Below are 17638 nucleotides of genomic sequence, written 5' to 3' on the forward strand. Positions count from 1 at the left end.
AGGTCAGTCTCCCAAAGCAACAGAAATAAGAGCAAAAATAAACCAATGGGACCTCATCAAACTGACAAGCTTTTGCACAGCAAAGAAAACCAAAAAGAAAACAAAAAGATAACTTACAGAATGGGAGAAAATAGTTTCAAACGATGCAACGGACAAGGGCTTAATCTCTAGGATATATAAGCAACTTATACAACCCAACAGCAAAAAAAGCCAACAACCCAATGGAAAAGTGGGCAAAAGACCTGAACAGACATTTCTCCAAGGAAGATGTACCGATGGCCAACAAGCACATGAAAACATGCTCAACATCCCTGATTATAAGAGAAATGCAAATCAAAACTACCATGAGATACCACCTCACACCAGTCAGAATGGCCATCATTAATAAGTCCACAAATAACAAGTGCTGGAGGGGCTGTGGAGAAAAGGGAACCCTCCTGCACTGCTGGTGGGAATGTAAGCTGGTACAGCCACTATGGGGAACAGTATGCAGATACCTTAGAAATCTATACACAGAACTTCCGTATGATCCAGCAATACCACTCTTGGGCATATATCCGGACAAAACTTTCCCTGAAAAAGACACATGCACCCGCATGTTCATTGCAGCTCTATTCACAATAGCCAAGACATGGAAACAACCCAAATGTCCATCAATAGACAATTGGATTAGGAAGATGTGGACTATAAACACAATGGAATATGACTCAGCCATAAAAAAGAACAACCTAATGCCATTTGCAGCAACATGGATGGAACTAGAGACTCTCATCCTGAGTGAAATAAGTCAGAAAGAGAAAGACGAATACCACGTGATGTCACTTACAACTGGAATCCAGTGTACAGCACAAATGAACCTTTCCACAGAAAAGAAAATCATGGACTTGCGGAATAGACTTGTGGTTGCCGAGGGAGAGGGGGAGGGAGTGGGAGGGATCGGGAGTTTGGGGTTAATGGATGCAAACTATTGCTCTTGGAATGGATTTACAATGAGATCCTGCTGTGTAACACTGAGAACTATGTCTAGATACTTACATCCCAACACGACAATGCGAGGAAAAATTATGTATACATGTATGTGTAACTTGGTCCCATGCTGTACAGCGGAAAAAAATAAATAAAAAAGAAAAAGAAAGAACATGAGGGAGTTCCTGTCGTGGCTCAGTGGAAACGAATCTGACTAGCACCCATGAGAACGCAGGTTCGATCCCTGGCCTCGCTTAGTGGGTTAAGGATCCAGCGTTGCCGTGAGCTGTGGTGTAGGCCGCAGACGCTGCTCAGATCCTGAGTTGCTCACGCTGTGGCATAGGCCAGCAGCTACAGCTCCGATTCGACCCCTAGCCTGGGGACCTCCATATGCTGTGGTGTGGCCCCCCCAAAAAAGAAAAGAAAGAACATGAAAATTAATTAGTAGATTTAGTGAGAAGAACCCAAAGTGAAGTGCAAGGTTGAAAAGTAGGATGGCTGAGGGGTACAGTGCCCCCCACAACTTTGTAAAGAAACAAGTGAGAGTTGTTTATTCATTGAAGAAAATAGATCACACCTGTAATCTCTCTGATGGTAAGAATTCTACAGCTTTGTCTTCTTACTCTATTCATTTTAGGAAACACATGAGTGAAAGCTTAAGAAGACTTCTGGCTCCCAGAATGTGTTTGATCCCTTAACCTACGCAGAGTGTTCTTATCAGGACTTAGGAGAATAATGTAGCACTTTGGGGCAAAGCTGCAGCCCAGCAGCCCAGCAGCCCAGCACTGGAGGCCAAGATGGAGAAGATCTCCATGCCACCATGACCTTGCCCTTGGTGCTGTGGTAGACGGGGAGGAAAGTGACCCAGACAGTGCAGAACACCAGCATGCTGAAGGTCAGGAACTTGGCTTCATTGAAGATGTCAGGCAGGTTCCTGGCCAGGAAAGCCAAGGAGAACCTCCCCAGGGCCAAGGAGCCCAGGCACCCCAGGACACAGTAGAAGGCAGTGACGGAGCCCTTGGTGCACACGATGATGATGTGGCCGTGTTGAGTGTGTATCTGTGTCAATGAAGGGAGGGGAGGTTCCCAGCCAGACTCCGCAAAGATTCAGTTGGATAAAGGAGCAGATGGGAATGACGAAGTTAGGTGCCCCTGACAACAACCACTGCCGCATCCTTTCGTCTGGAGCAGTGACCTTGAAGTCTACAACCACAGTGATGGTTTTGGCCAAGACAGTGGAAATAGCCACAGTGAAAACCACTCCAAGTGCCCTTTGTTGAAGAATGCAGGTGGCTGTGTTGGGACGGCCGATGAAGAGTAAAGAACAGAGAAAACAGAAGGTGAGGGAGAGGAGGAGGACACAGCTGAGAGTTCGATTGTTACCCTTGACAATGGCTGTGTCCCTGTGCTTGACAAAGATCCCCAGCACCGCAGCTGTGAGAGCAGACAGGCACAGAGCTGAGCAGGTCAGAGACATCCCCAGGGGGTCCCCGTATGCTAGAAAGGTTACAACTTTTTGAAGGCAGCAATCTCGCTTTCTGTTGGCATACTGATGCTCTGAACACTTCAAACCCCGATCCGCCTCTGGGGAGAAAGGCAAATTGTCATCAGCCCAGGTTCAGTCATTTTCTTTTATTCACTGGTCCCCAAAGATGGGCACTGGACAAGGTTAGCCTAATTTCCTTCTCTGTCGATCTAAACACCAAATATAAGATCCTCTGCAGGAGCTCCTGTTGTGGCCCAGTGGGTTAGGGACCTGATGTAGTCTCCTTGAGGATGTGGGTTCCACCCTGGCCTCGATTAGTGGGTTAAGTATCTGGCTGCAAGCTGCAGCACAGGTCACAGATGCGGCTCAGATCTGTCATTGCTGTGGCTGTGGTGTAGGCGGCAGCTACAGCTCCAACTCAACCACTAGCCTGAGAACTTCCATAAGCCGCAAGTGCAGATGTGAAAAGAAAAAAAAAAAAAAAGAATCCTCTGTAGATAATGATTTCCAATAAATACTGACCTTTTTTTTCAGACTATTGAAACACATTAAAAAAAATGTTTTATAGCATATGTAAGTTCCCAGGCTAGGGGTCGAATCAGAGCTGCATATGCAACCTACCCCACAGCTCATGGCAATGCCAGATCCTTAATCCACAGAGTGAGGCCAGGGATCAAACCCATATCCTCACAGAGACTGTGTCAGGTTCTTAATCCAATGAGCCACAACTTGAACCCCCTACTTTGCCCCTTTCTGCCAATTCAGTAGTTCACCAAGTATTCATTACTCTTTTTGTTAGACTCATATGATACCATGGTATTGCCCCTACAAAGAATTCTGTGACATCGCCTTTCCCTGAAGTGTAAACACTATCCCTTATTTTACCCCGCTGATCTCCGAATACCTTTACTGCAGTTCTGTCACCACCTGGAATCCCATTATTATACATCATCACCCCTGTTCATCTGTGAACTTGAGGACATCAAGACCAAGACTCACTCACTAAGAAGATGCTGAACAACAAGCATGTTGGGCACTGCAAAAATACCCACTTCTAACATCAAACACAACCTTTCTGGACTCCTGCTGTTTGTCAGGAACAATCATAGACACTGAAAGCACAAACATATTTAGATCCATTGCCTCACTGTGATCCGAGTGTAGTTTTAAAGAAGATGAAAAATAAGTACTTCTCATATTGTGTGAAATGCTGCAACAGAGATGAGTTAGGTTATTGTGGAGTGGTCAAGAAGGGCTTCCTTAAATAGTATGGAGGTTCTTCAAAAAACTAAAACTAGAGTTATTTACCATGTCATCCAGCAATCCCACTCCGGAGCATATATCCAGTCCAAACTATAGTTAGAAAAGACACACGCACCCCAATATTCATAGCAGCACTATCCACGATAGCCAAAATATGGAAACAACCTAAATGTCCACCGACAGATGAATGGAGAAAGGAGATGTTTATATATATATATATGCACATGCAATGGAATATTACTCAGCCATCAAAAGGAATGAAATAATGCCATCTGCAGCAACACAGATAGACCTAGAGATCATCATACTAAATGAATCGTCAGAAAAAGACAAATACCGTATGTTATCACTTATATGTGGAAAGTAAAATATGACACAAATGAACTTACTTACAAAACAGAAACGGACACAGAGACATGGAGAAAAGACTTGTGGCTGTCGAGGAGAGGGTGAGGACAGATGGACTGGAAATTTGGGATTAGCCAATGCAAACTATGATATAAAGAATAGATAAATAACAATGTCCTACTGTAGAACACGGGGAATTTTAATTTTATTCAACATCTGCGATAAACCATCATGGAAAAGGATATGAAGAAGAATGTGTGTATATACATACACACATATATGTATATGTATAACTGAATCACTTTGCTATGCAGCAGAAACTACCGCAACATTTTAAACTACCTAGAGTTCAATCAAATGCTTTTTTAAAAAAAGGTCTCTCGACATGGATCGTGCCAGCCGTGGGTCTCAAACAAGGAGTCAAGTAAGCTAGTTCAGGGCAGAGAGATCGAGTGTGTCATTTCAGGTGGAAATAATACTGCTTATAATGATTAAATGAATTAAATTCCTAAATGAAGAAAGAAAGAATTTTGACTCTGAAGTTCTCATCCAGAACCTCCCCATTTCCGTTGGTGAATGGCAGCTATGAAAGAGTGATGGAGAATCGCCTGCAAGGCGTACACTCACCTGTCTCACTGGAAATCTCATTCTCTGGGCAGGGAGTGCAGCTGAAGCAACAGATAGACTTTCCCTCCAGAAGGCTTTTCCTGAATCCAGGACCACAGCTCTCGCTGCATACGGTGCAGGGAGTCTGGAGAAAATGGGATACTTGTTGGTACCATCTGTGACTTTAATTCTGCAATAACTAGGGTGTTTCAGAGTATTGGATGATACACAGATTTCATATTTATTTTATTTTTGCATTTTTAATTAAAGTATGGTTGATTTACAATGTTGTGCCAATTTCTACAGCACAGCAGTGACCCAGTCATTCATATTTATATGATTATATACATACATGTGTGTAATATACATACATACACTCTGCTGCACAGCAGTGACCCAGTCATTCATATACATATGAAATATGAATGTACATGTATATATATGTACATATATGTACACACACATTGGTTGAATAAATATGTTCTGTTTCCATCCATTGGACAATTGGTAAACCAGAAAATTTCCCTTTTTTTAAAATTGAATTGTAGTGAAGTATAGTTGACTTACAATGTTGTATTAGTTTCAGGGGAGCAGAGCAAAGTGAATCAACCATGCATATAAATATATCCATTCTTTTTTTCCCATATAGTTTATTACAAACTATTGAGTAGATCTTCCTGTCCTATCCGGTAGGTTCTCATTAATCATCTTTTTCACACAATAGTGTGTTTATTTCATTCCAACCCTCACAACTATCCCCCTGAAACAGTTTCACCTATGGTAGCCATAAGATTGGTTTTGAAATCTCTCAGTTTGTTTTTGTTTTATAAATAAGGTTTTTTCATGTCTTTTTCTTCCCCCCGTCCCTGGGCATATGGAATTCCCATATGCCCATTCCAGGGATCAGATGCAAGCCGAAGCTTCGACCTACACCATTGCTCTGGCAGCACTGGATCCTTAATCCACTGTGCTGGGCCAGGGATCAAACCTGCATACCAGCGTTGCAGTGATGCCACCAATCCTGCTGCACCACAGCGGGAACTCCTTGTGTCATTTTTCATTAGATTCTTAAGTTAGAAGCAAGTTGTTAAATGCCCATATGTAACCTTCTACCATGCTCTGAAAGGAGGCAAACCACCCACAGCAAGATTTTGTGGGGGTTTTGTTTCATTTATTTTGCTAAGGCTGAATCCATAGGATATGGAAGTTCCCAGGATGGGGATCAAACCCATGCCTCCATAGCAGCCTGAGGCACTGTAGCCGGATTCTTAACCCACTGCACCAAACCCACTGTGCCACAGCAGGAACTCCAAGAACTTGGTCATTTGCATATAGCGTAAAGCATTGTGATTGGGTCCTACCCACCTCAGTGATTCCTGCAGCCCACTCTAGCATCTCCTCGGATAAAGATAATTCCTGGCCACACGGAGCATGTGGGGAATACTCTCCTACTTTGATTTTCAATCCCAGACCTTCCCGGAAATTCCAGAAGTTGAGAATGGCATGCTCTGCATCTGATTTTCTTTCTTCAGCCAGACTCCCTGGCTCACCAGCAGGATTGTGAAATTGGACATTCCTGAGAAAGGGGTGCAGCTAACAGAGCTACATTATCACCGTGTCGGGAAGTGCACTCAAGATGAAAAGCCTGCTTTGGGGTAAGGACCTGATCTTCTGCAGCCAATGCATTCATAGGGCAACCTCATGGCAAGAATACAGTGAGGCGGAGTTAGTTCCCATCGTGGCACAGTGGTTAACGAATCCGACTAGGAACCAGGAAGTTGCGGGTTTGATCCCTGGCCTCGCTCAGTGGGTTAAGGATCCGGTGTTGCCATGAGCTGTGTTGTAGGTCACAGACGCGGCTCGGATCCCACACCGCTGTGGCTTTGGTGTAGGTCGGTGGCTACAGCTCCGATTCGACCCCTAGCCTGGCAACCTCCATATGTCACGGGAAGCAGCCCTAGAAAAGACAAAAAAAAAAAAAAAAGAAAAAAAAAAGAAAAAAAGAATCCAGTGAGGCCAACACAAATGAAAAGTAGATGGGACTTTGAGATACCATAATGCTTCTGATCTACCAATGAGTTGCAAGAGAAAAATGCCCAGCGACAAACAGAGTAAGACGATCAGTGCCTATGGCATTAATTTCCCCATCCATTCACTCTGCCTTTTCCCAGATCATCAACCTGCAACATGATGTTATTAATCCCTAAAGGGGTTGCAGAATTAAACGAGGCCATTTATGTAGAGTGTCCTCCCTCACGTTCAGAACCAGAAGCACTTAAAGAACTAGTTATTTTCCTGGTGTCATTTAAGAGCTTCCCCAAGTCTGGATGCTTCCTATTGAAAACACCTGGCAGGCAGGATGTTGCCATCCTTTGCAACACTAAACACTGATATTTCCCCACTGCTCATTTTCCTTTTTGCCACTAGCATCTCCTTCTTTAAAGAAAAAAAAATATGGAAGTATAGTTGATTTGCAACATTGGGTTAGTTTCAGGTGTACAGCCAAGCGGATTAGTTACACCTTGACATATATCCGTTCTTCTTCAGATTCTTTCCCCATGTAGGTTATGACAGGATATTGAGCATAGCCCCTGTCGACTAAAAAAATACCACCTGAAAAGTTGAGAGTTAAATCTTCTTTGGGGTGAAATTAGGACTTAAGCCCAGGAGACAGCATCACAGGTAGCCCTGAGAAACCGCTCCGAGCAGTTGAGTGGGGGTGCTAGGATTTATGAATTTTGCAACAAAGGGAAGGTTATAGGCACGAACGATTGACAGAAAACCAGTTTCTATGGGAAGATTTAAAGGTCTGGGCTTACGGGAGTCACTCCTTGGAGATGCACCTCAGCTCTGGGTCAGTCTTCTCTGCTTCTTTCCCGAGTTCCCATGGGGATCAGCGGCCCACCTTTGGGAGTGGTGGTTGTCCCCGAGGACCAGGACATCTTTTGTTTTGTCCACTAACTATAGCCCAGGGGGCAGTAATCCAGAGAGCTCCAAAATACTGCCCTAAAGCGGAAAGGGGGACATATCAAGATCTAAGTCATAAAGATATATGCTCCTGAGCATATATCTAGACAAAACCATAATTCAAAAAGATAACATGCACCCCCATCTTCATCGCAGCACTATTTACAATAACCAAGACATGGAAGCAACTTAAATGTCCATCAACAGAAGGTTGGCTAAAGAAGATGTGGTAGGTTGAAGAAGAAGGAATACTCCCAAAGACATTCTATGAGGCCACCATCACCCTCATTCCAAAACCAGGCAGAGATACCACCAAAAAAGAAAACTATCGCCCAATATCATTGATGAATATAGATGCAAAAATGCTCAACAAAATCTTAGCCAACCGAATCCAACAACATACCAAAAAGATTATACACCATGACCAGGTTGGGTTCATCCCAGGTTCACAAGGATGGTTCAACATACGCAAATCAATCAGCATCATAGCCACATTAACAAAAAAAGAAGTCAAAAATCATATGATCATCTCAATAGATGCAGAAAAAGCATGTGACAAAGTTCAACATCCATTCATGATCAAGACCCTCGCCAAAGTGGGTATAGAGGGAACATCCCTGAATATAACCAAAGCCATTTATGATAAACCCACAGCAAATATAATCCTCAATGGGGAAAAACTGAAAGCCTTCTCACTCAAATCTGGAACAAGACAGGGATGCCCACTCTCACCACTGCTCTTTCTTCAACATCGTTTTGGAAGTCCTGGCCACAGCAATTAGACAAACAAAAGAAATCAAAGGCATCCATATAGGAAGAGAAGAGATCAAACTGTCACTGTATGCAGATGACATGATACTATACCTAGAAAACCCTAAGGACTCAACCCCAAAACTCCTTGAACTGATTCATAAATTCAGCAAAGTAGCAGGATATAAGATTAACATTCAGAAGTCAGTTGCATTTCTGTATACCAGCAATGAAACATTAGAAAAGGAATACAAAAATATGATACCTTTTAAAATTGTACCTCACAAAATCAAATACCTCGGAATACACCTGACCAAATAGGTAAAGGACCTATATGCCGAGAACTATAAAACTTTAATCAAAGAAATCAAAGAAGATGTAAAGAAATGGAAAGATACTCCACGTACCTGGATTGGAAGAAATTAATATTGTAAAAATGGCCACACTACCCAAAGCAATGTACAGATTCAATGCAATCCCTATCAAATTACCCATGACATTTTTCACAGAACTAGAACAAACAATCCAAACATTTATATGGAACCACAAAAGACCCAGAATCGCCAAAGCAATCCTGAGAAACAACAACCAAGCAGGAGGCATAACTCTCCCAGACTTCAAGCAATACTACAAAGGCACAGTCATCAAAACAGTGTGGTACTGGTACCAAAACAGACAGACAGACCAATGGAACAGAATAGAGAATCCGGAAATAAACCCTGACACCTATGGTCAATTAATCTTTGACAAGGGAGGCAAGAACATCAAATGGGAAAAAGAAAGTCTATTCAGCAAGCATTGCTGGGAAACCTGGACAGCTGCATGCAAAGCAATGAAACTAGAACACACCCTCACACCATGCACAAAAATAAACTCCCAATGGCTGAAAGACTTAAATATACGACAGGACACCATCAAACTCCTAGAAGAAAACATAGGCAAAACACTCTCTGACATCAACATTATGAATATTTTCTCAGGTCAGTCTCCCAAAGCAATAGAAATTAGAGCAAAAATAAACCCATGGGACCTCATCAAACTGACAAGCTTTTGCACAGCAAAGGAAACCAAAAAGAAAACAAAAAGACAACTTACAGAATGGGAGAAAATAGTTTCAAATGATGCAACTGACAAGGGCTTAATCTCTAGGATATATAAACAACTTATACAACTCAACAGCAAAAAAACCAATCGATCAATGGAAAAATGGGCAAAAGACCTGAATAGACATTTCTCCAAAGAAGATATACAGATGGCCAACAAACACATGAAAACATGCTCAACATCCCTGATTATTAGAGAAGTGCAAATCAAAACTACCATGAGATACCACCTCACACCAGTCAGAATGGCCATCATTAATAAGTCCACAAATAACAAGTGCTGGAGGGGCTGTGGAGAAAAGGGAACCCTCCTGCACTGCTGGTGGGAAAGTAAACTGGTACAGCCACTATGGAGAACAGTTTGGAGATACCTTAGAAATCTATACATAGAACTTCCATATGACCCTGAAATCCCACTCTTGGGCATCTATCCGGACAAAACTCTACTTAAAAGAGACACATGCACCCGCATGTTCATTGCAGCACTATTCACAATAGCCAGGACATGGAAACAATCCAAATGTCCATCGACAGATGATTGGATTCGGAAGAGGTGGTATATATACACAATGGAATACTACTCAGCCATAAAAAAGGATGACATAATGCCATTTGCAGCAACATGGATGGAACCAGAGAATCTCATCCTGAGTGAAATGAGCCAGAAAGACAAAGACAAATACCCTATGATATCACTTATAACTGGAATCTAATATCCAGCACAAATGAACATCTCCTCAGAAAAGAAAATCATGGACTTGGAGAAGAGACTTGTGGCTGCCTGATGGGAGGGGGAGGGAGTGGGAGGGATCGGGAGCTTGGGCTTATCAGACACAACTTAGAATAGATTTACAAGGAGATCCTGCTGAATAGCATTGAGAACTTTGTCTAGATACTCATGTTGCAACAGAAGAAAGGGTGGGGAAAAATGTAATTGTAATGTATACATGTAAGGATAACCTGACCCCCTTGCTGTACAGTGGGAAAATAAAAAAAAAAATAAAAAAAAAAAGAAGATGTGGTACATATGTACAAAGAATGTTACTCAGCCATAAAAAAGAATGAAATAATGTCATTTGCAGCAACATGGATGGACTTAGAGATTATCATACTAAGTGAAGTAAGTCAGAGAAAGACAAATATCATGTGAGATCACTAATACGTGGAATCTAATAAAAAATGATACAAAGGAATTACAAAAAACAGACTCAAAGATTTAAAGCAGGAGTTCCCGTCATGGTACAGTGGAAATGAATCTGACTAGGAACCATGAGGTTGCAGGTTCGATCCCTGGCCTCGCTCAGTGAGTTAAGGATCCGGCGCTGCCATGAGCTGTGGTGTAGGTTGCAGACACGGCTTGGATTCCACATTGCTGTGGCTCTGGCGTAGGCTGGCAGCTACAGCTCCAATTAGACCCCTAGCCTGGGAACCTCCATGTGCCGAGGGAGCAGCCCTAGAAAAGGCAAAAGACAAAAAAAAACAAAAAACAAAAAAAAAAACACACACAAAACAAAAACTAAAAAGAGAACTATCATATGACCCAGCAATTCCACTCCTGGGTATATATCCAAAAGAAATGAAAACACTGATTCAAACAGATACATTCACTCCAATGTTCACAGCAGCACTATTCACAGTTGCCAAGATATGAGGCACTGTAAGTGTCCATTAACAGATGAATGAATAAAAAAGATACATATATGTGATATATATATACATATATATATGATATGGTATATAGGTGATATATACAATGGATAAATATATATAGGATACATATATAATGGATATATATATATAGGATATATATATAATGGATATATATACATATATATATATATATAAATAATGGAATATTACTCAGCCATAAAAAGTATGAAATTTTGCCATTTGCAGCAACATGGAAGGACTTGGAAGGTATTAATCTAAGTGAAATAAATCAGAGGAAGACAATTACTGTATGATATCACTTATATGTGGAATCTTAAAAATACAACAAACTTGTGAGTGTAACGAAAAAGGAGCAGAGGCACAGACGTAGAGAACAAACTAGTGGTTACCAGTTGGGGGGAGGGGCAAGAGAGGTGGGGGAGGGGAGGTACAAAATACTGGGTGCAAGATAGGCTCAAGGATGTATTGTGCAGCATGGGGACTAGAGCCAATATTTTATAATAACTGTAAATGGGGAGTAACCTTTAAACACTGTGACTCACTATGCTGTACACCTTAACTTATATAATACTGTATAATAACTGTACTTCGATGAAAAAAAATCTAATGATAGTTCTCTGGTGGCCTAGTGGTTAAGGACCTGTTGTCACTGCTGTGGCACGTGTTCAATCACACTGGCCCAGGAACTTCCACATGCTGTGGGTGCAACAACAACAAAAAAACCTTGAAACCCTAATTCTGAAAGGTATAAATACATACATAGATAAAGAAAGAAATACTTTGTACTCATGTGGTTTTTTTTTTTAATTGCAAAATACAAACTACCTCAAAGGAGGCACACAAAATTTAAAACTATATGGAAAAAAAGAGCTTGATTCATGTACCAAGGTAAACTGGATCTGGAGAGAAAGAAAAGAAGGAAATGTCGAATTTTTCACTTACATTGAAGAGACAATGAGGCAAGACTTCAGATTCTGGGCTCTTCTGATTTTTCTAATTAAAAATATTCTAAAATAGAATGCCGAAAAGATGTATATACCAACTTGCTGGGGAAAAGTTTAATAAGGAAAATTATTGGTGGTGGCTTTGCTTCTGCCTTAGATAAATAGACTACTTCTCTCTGTGTGCTCTCCCACACTGTGCTGTGTCTCTAATAAGAAACTTTGCACCTGCTTTTAGAGTCTTTGCCTCCGTGCAACATTCTTGCTTTTAGTGAGGCCAAGAATCGGGGCAATTCTGCTTTGAGCCTCTAGCTGGTCTAGATAGAGGCTAGGGCTCGTGGTTCTCATCCAGGCTGCCCAGGTTCGATTTCTGAGCAGAGAATTAAGCTCTCGCTCCAAGCCAGTACTCACTGCTGTCTCTCCCGGAGCAGGGGCAGAACGGACGTTGACGAGATGCAAGAGCAGAGGCGGTACAAAAACCGGTGTGAATCAGAATCAGATGGGAAAGGACGAAATATTCCAGAGTCCTGTGACCTGAAGTTTGGCACCTACCATCAGCCTCTACATGGATTCAGCTATGAGCCACTGTAGCTGCCATCCCGCAACACCCCTGGAAGCAGAGCTCAGGGTGAACAGCCGGAGCGAGGCACTCTGTGCTCTGGGAAAACTGGAAGAACAGGTCTTCAGAGAGTTAGGTATTTTTAGAAGATGTTATGTGCCCGATTCTTGCATTTCTTCACATGTAGAAAAACATTAAAATCCTTCAGGCCGATCGATGTCTGCTCCTTGCACCGTCAGGTGATCAGCAACAAACTGGTGTAAAATGTATGTGCGCTGCATGCACCTCCCCCTCACCTGTATCATATCCCAATAAGTCCCCCTTTTCCTTCTTGGGTGGGATTTCAGCCCCGTCAGTAGTTAAGGATAAAGAATGTCACGGTCATCTGTGAATGGAGCCACCTCCAAGGGTGAGAGCCAGTGAGTCCTGCTGGCTGTGGAAACTCGGGATACCGGCCCTGACAGTGGAGGTGGATATCGATGGAGTGATTTCAGTGAGCCTAGGCCTGTTTTGTTCCTGCTCCCTGGCCTTTGCTGCAAAAACTCCTATGTATCCTAGCTCCTCTCTCAGGGCTACCTGAGATACTGTCGCAAGTGCTGAAGTCCTAATTTTGCCCCAATAAAACGTAACTCTCAACTTTCAGATTGCGTATTTTTTTTTTTTTAGTCAATACTACCCACCTCTTACTTCTGGCCTGGCCTGCAGCTCCAGGAGGCATGCAATACCCTCCTATGAAATCATGACATCATGATATTTCAAAGAGTAACTCCATGTCTGCAGGGAGAAGTTGTCTGCGCAGGTGGATTGTATATAAGTGGCAGCCTCTCTGTAGGGCTAGTAGGAATTATACACATGACAACAGAGACATTGGCAGGCCTTTGATTTTGAGGAAGGGACACTGGCTGTAGCCACTTCGCACTGAACTCATGCCAATGGGTTGTGTCTCTTTCTCTTTTTTTCTAGGGGCATATCTGTGGCATAGAGAGGTTCCCGAGCTAGGGGTCGATCAGAGCTGTAGCCACAGCAACACGGGATCCAAGCTGCATCTGTGACCCACACCACAGCTCACAGCAATGCTGGATCCTTTACCCCATTGAGTGAGGCCAGGGATCGAACCCACATCCTTATGGATATGAATAGGGTTTATAACTTACTGAACCACGATGAGAACTCCTGGAATGTGTTTCTAAGGGACCTCACTCTAGTCAGAGCTGGGGCACCCCAGAGAGGAAGGAGGCAGGGAGGGGGGAGTCTATGTCTCACTAAGCTTCCAGCCCTGCAAAGGGAGAACTAACAGAAAAAACCTAGAAACTTTAAAAACTCTCTTCCCCCCTCTGAAAGAAATAACAAAGTCAAGTGGATGAGATGAAATAAACTATGGCCAGTTCGGGGGAGGTGGGAGATTGAGGAGGAAGGACAGAATAGGTGATGCAGAAAGCCTTGGCCCATTCAGCCACCCACAGGTCCTAGAGGCATTGGTCAGCCTAACAATCAAGCAGAGAATAAAGAAACAAAAAAGTGCTTACTGCTGGAAAATGACATCCTTGCAGGGCCTCTGGTTCCCTCTGTCCAGGAAAAATGTGTAAAGGGGGAAAAAGCCACCAATAACCGCATCTCCATCCTTGTAGATGCTGGGTTTCATTCTCAAACAGCAGGTGGGATCAGCCAAACTGCACACAAAGGGAGGAAGCTGCAGGAGCAGGAGATAAAAATCAAAAGGAACATGTTAGACGCATTTGCAAAGCCCTAAGTCTGCCTGCGCAGAGGAGGAACCCGCAGCCTTAAGCTGATAGACATATGTCATGTACACATACACCCCCGCACGCACGCACGCACGCGAGCGCGCACACACACTCATTATTTTTGTGGACTGGCAAAGACACTCTAATATCCATCCCCCAACTCCTTTTAGCAAAGTCTCTTCTCCCTGGAAAGAGGCAGGACCGCTTCTGCCCCAGGGCTCTGCACCTGTGTCCCGGCGACAAACAGAAGTTGGAAAGTAAGTCTGAAGATCCTCCAGCCCCCCGGCGCTGTGATTTCCTCTGCGTCCCAGGATGGCAAGCCCCAAGGGAATACCCCGTCTTGTGCAGACTTGGTTCCAAGCTGGTGTCAAACCACCTGCGATGACACAGGGGAATGGAAGACGTGATGTAAGATGTAAAGTGAGAGAGAGAGACAGGCTGGGACCTGGGACCCTTTGCTGCAGTGGCTGCAGTGTTTGCACTTGGACAAACATCTCCAGCAACAAAATACAAAGAAACAATAAGGGACTAAAAATAACCGTGGACATGCGCAGTTGGGGCAAATTATAGGCAAGAAGATACAAAAAAACCCGAAAAAACCCAACCGCCGCTTCGGAAGAGCAGAGAGCAAAAGCAGGGTACTAGGCATGACCCCTGGCACACATCACCACCAAAGGGGTGGGCAGACCACCTAAACCACCCCTCTGCCCGACCCCCTGGACCCGCCCCTACTCGCTCCGCGGAGGGAACCAGCGGCCCGCCCCTGCCTGAGCTGCAAGAGTGGGAGCAAGCAAGGGAACCTGTTGTTATCGCATCCCCTGCTGCAGAAGGGGCCCTGATAACGCCTTGCCTGAATTCGCCTGTCTGGCCTCTTACCAATTTCCATTGATTAAGAAAGTCAAGGAGTCCCCATCGTGGTTCAGCAGTTAACAAACCGGACTAGGATCCATGAGGATATGTGTTCGATCCCTGGCCTCGCTCAATGGGTTAAGGATCCGGCATTGCCGTGAGCTGTGGTGTAGGTTGCAGACGCGGCTGGGATCCCGCGTTGCTGTGGCTCTGGTGTTGGCCAGCAGCTGCAGCTCCCATTAGACCCCTGGCCTGGGAACCTCTGTGTGCCTCCGGAGCGGCCCTAGAAAGAGACAAAAAAATAAATAAAACTGGGTTTAAGCCCCAATCTGAGTTTGGCTGGGTTCAAGTCCTGGCATGTGGGTTCAAGTCCCAGTCTGTGTTCTGGCTATGTTCAGGCCGTTAGTGCTGTCAGTTTCACAACCATCATCACGAAGTAATTTTAGAGCATTTTTATCCAAAATCCCCCCCTCCCTGCTACCCCCTGACACACACCTGTCCCCTTCGGTAATCATAAGTTTCTTAAAGTCTGTGTCTGTTTCTGTTCTGCAAATAAATTCATTTGTATCCTTTTTTTTTAGATCCTACGTACAAATATCATATGATATTTGTCTCTCACTGTCTAATTTCACTTCGTATGATAATTTCTAGGTACAGCTATGCTGCTGGCAATGCCATTATTTCATTCTTTTTTATGGCTGAGTGATATTCCATTGTATATATGTACCACATCATCTCCATCCATTCCTCTGTCATGGGCATTTAGGTTGCTTCCATATCTTGGCTATTGTAAATAGTGCTGCAATGAACATTGGGGCACATGTATATGAGTTCTTTTAACCATGTTAAACCCAGGTATCCATATCCATGGTGATCTATCTCTACACTTAGAAGACTCGTTTGTTCCATTACTAATGCTGTAGTGATGTTAGGGTATCATTGACTGGAACCACCCACCTTGGCCAGGCACCATGATAGTCACTTAGTAGTGACTAGTCTCAAAATAAGAGGCCCAGATAAGGAGCAAGGTGCTGCCCCGAAGACTAACTGGGAGGACTTGGGAGGGGCCAGTAGAGGGAAGGAGATGACCAACGTCCCAGAATCCTTGGTGCTGGAATCCATCTTGGCCGAGAGATGCACGTGCATCTCCAGGAAGGACCCTGGGCCAGGCCAAGTATGGCTGAGCAAGACGATGGACAGTTCAGCCTGGAAACTAACCCCACTCCCACACAACCAGAGACTTTGAGCCACATGGCAAAGCAGTTCCGGGTTCCCTTATCCTGCTGCTCTCTGCCCACCACGGCACCCCTTCCCAATAAAGTCTTTTGCTTTGTTGGCACGTGTGTCCCTTTGGGCAATTCATTTCCAAGTCTTAGACAAGAGTCCATTCTTGGGCCCTGGAAGGGGTCCCCCCTCTGGCAACAGTGAGAAAAGGTAGCTATAGGGGAAATACATTTATGTTTTCTTTCTTTCTTGATGCTTTTTAGGGCTGCACCAGAGGCACATGGAAGTTCCTAGGCTAGGGGTCGAATTGGAGCTGTAGCGGCTGGCCTATGCCGCTGTCACAGCTATGCCAGATCTGAGCCACGTCCGCAACCTACACCACAGCTCATGGCAACACTGGATCCTTAACCCACTGAGTGAGGTAGGGATCGAAGCTGCATCCTCATGGATACAAGTCAGATTCATTTCTGCTGAGCCATAACGGGAACTCCCTATTTTCTTACCTTAAAGCGGAGGATAATACTTAGAAAGTACTCCTCTGTTCCCCATGACCCTAAACGTTGATGGCAATGGTCACACCTATAAATATATATATGGCCCTGGAGCACAGGGAATTTTTATGACAACAAAGCAATTATTCTGTATGATGACATCATGGTGGGCACAGGATGTCTTTCTCAAAACTCATAAACGGTACAACCCAAAGAGTTAACCCTAGTGTCAACTATGGACTTCAGTTAATAATAATGTATCAATATTGTTTCATTACTTATAGCAAATATATCATGCAAATGAAAGATGTTAATCATAGAGGAAACAGTGGGGGGTAGGGTGAAAATGGAATGTGTGAGAAACCTTTGTACTTTCCATTTTTGTGTAAACCTAGAACTGCTCTAAAAAGACAGTATATTTTAATGTCTTTTCCCAACCTGGTAGACACTAGCCACACATTACTACTGAGCATTTAAAATGTGTCTTGTCTAGAGTTCCCGCTGTGGCACAGTGGGACCGGCAGCATCTCTGGAGCCCTGGGACGCAGGTTCGACCCCTGGCCTGGCACAGTGGGTTACAGCATCTAGTGTTGCCGCAACTGTGGCTTAGATCTGATCCCTGGGCCGGGAACTCCAGAAAAAAAATAAAATAAAATAAGGGTAATCCTCCAC

The 17638-nt window shown here is 43.8% G+C and overlaps 1 protein-coding gene across 1 annotated transcript; it reads right to left on the bottom strand.

Annotated features, from left to right (window-relative positions):
- Positions 1623-16397, bottom strand: LOC102157462 (vomeronasal type-2 receptor 116-like). The gene is given in 8 exon segments (XM_021085139.1): positions 1623-1738; positions 1741-1782; positions 1785-2020; positions 2022-2550; positions 4691-4814; positions 6035-6245; positions 14187-14330; positions 16300-16397. Coding segments are annotated over 8 exon segments (1500 nt in total).

The sequence above is a fragment of the Sus scrofa genome, chromosome 2, assembly GCF_000003025.6.
Source record: "Sus scrofa isolate TJ Tabasco breed Duroc chromosome 2, Sscrofa11.1, whole genome shotgun sequence".
Taxonomy (NCBI): Eukaryota; Metazoa; Chordata; class Mammalia; order Artiodactyla; family Suidae; genus Sus; species Sus scrofa.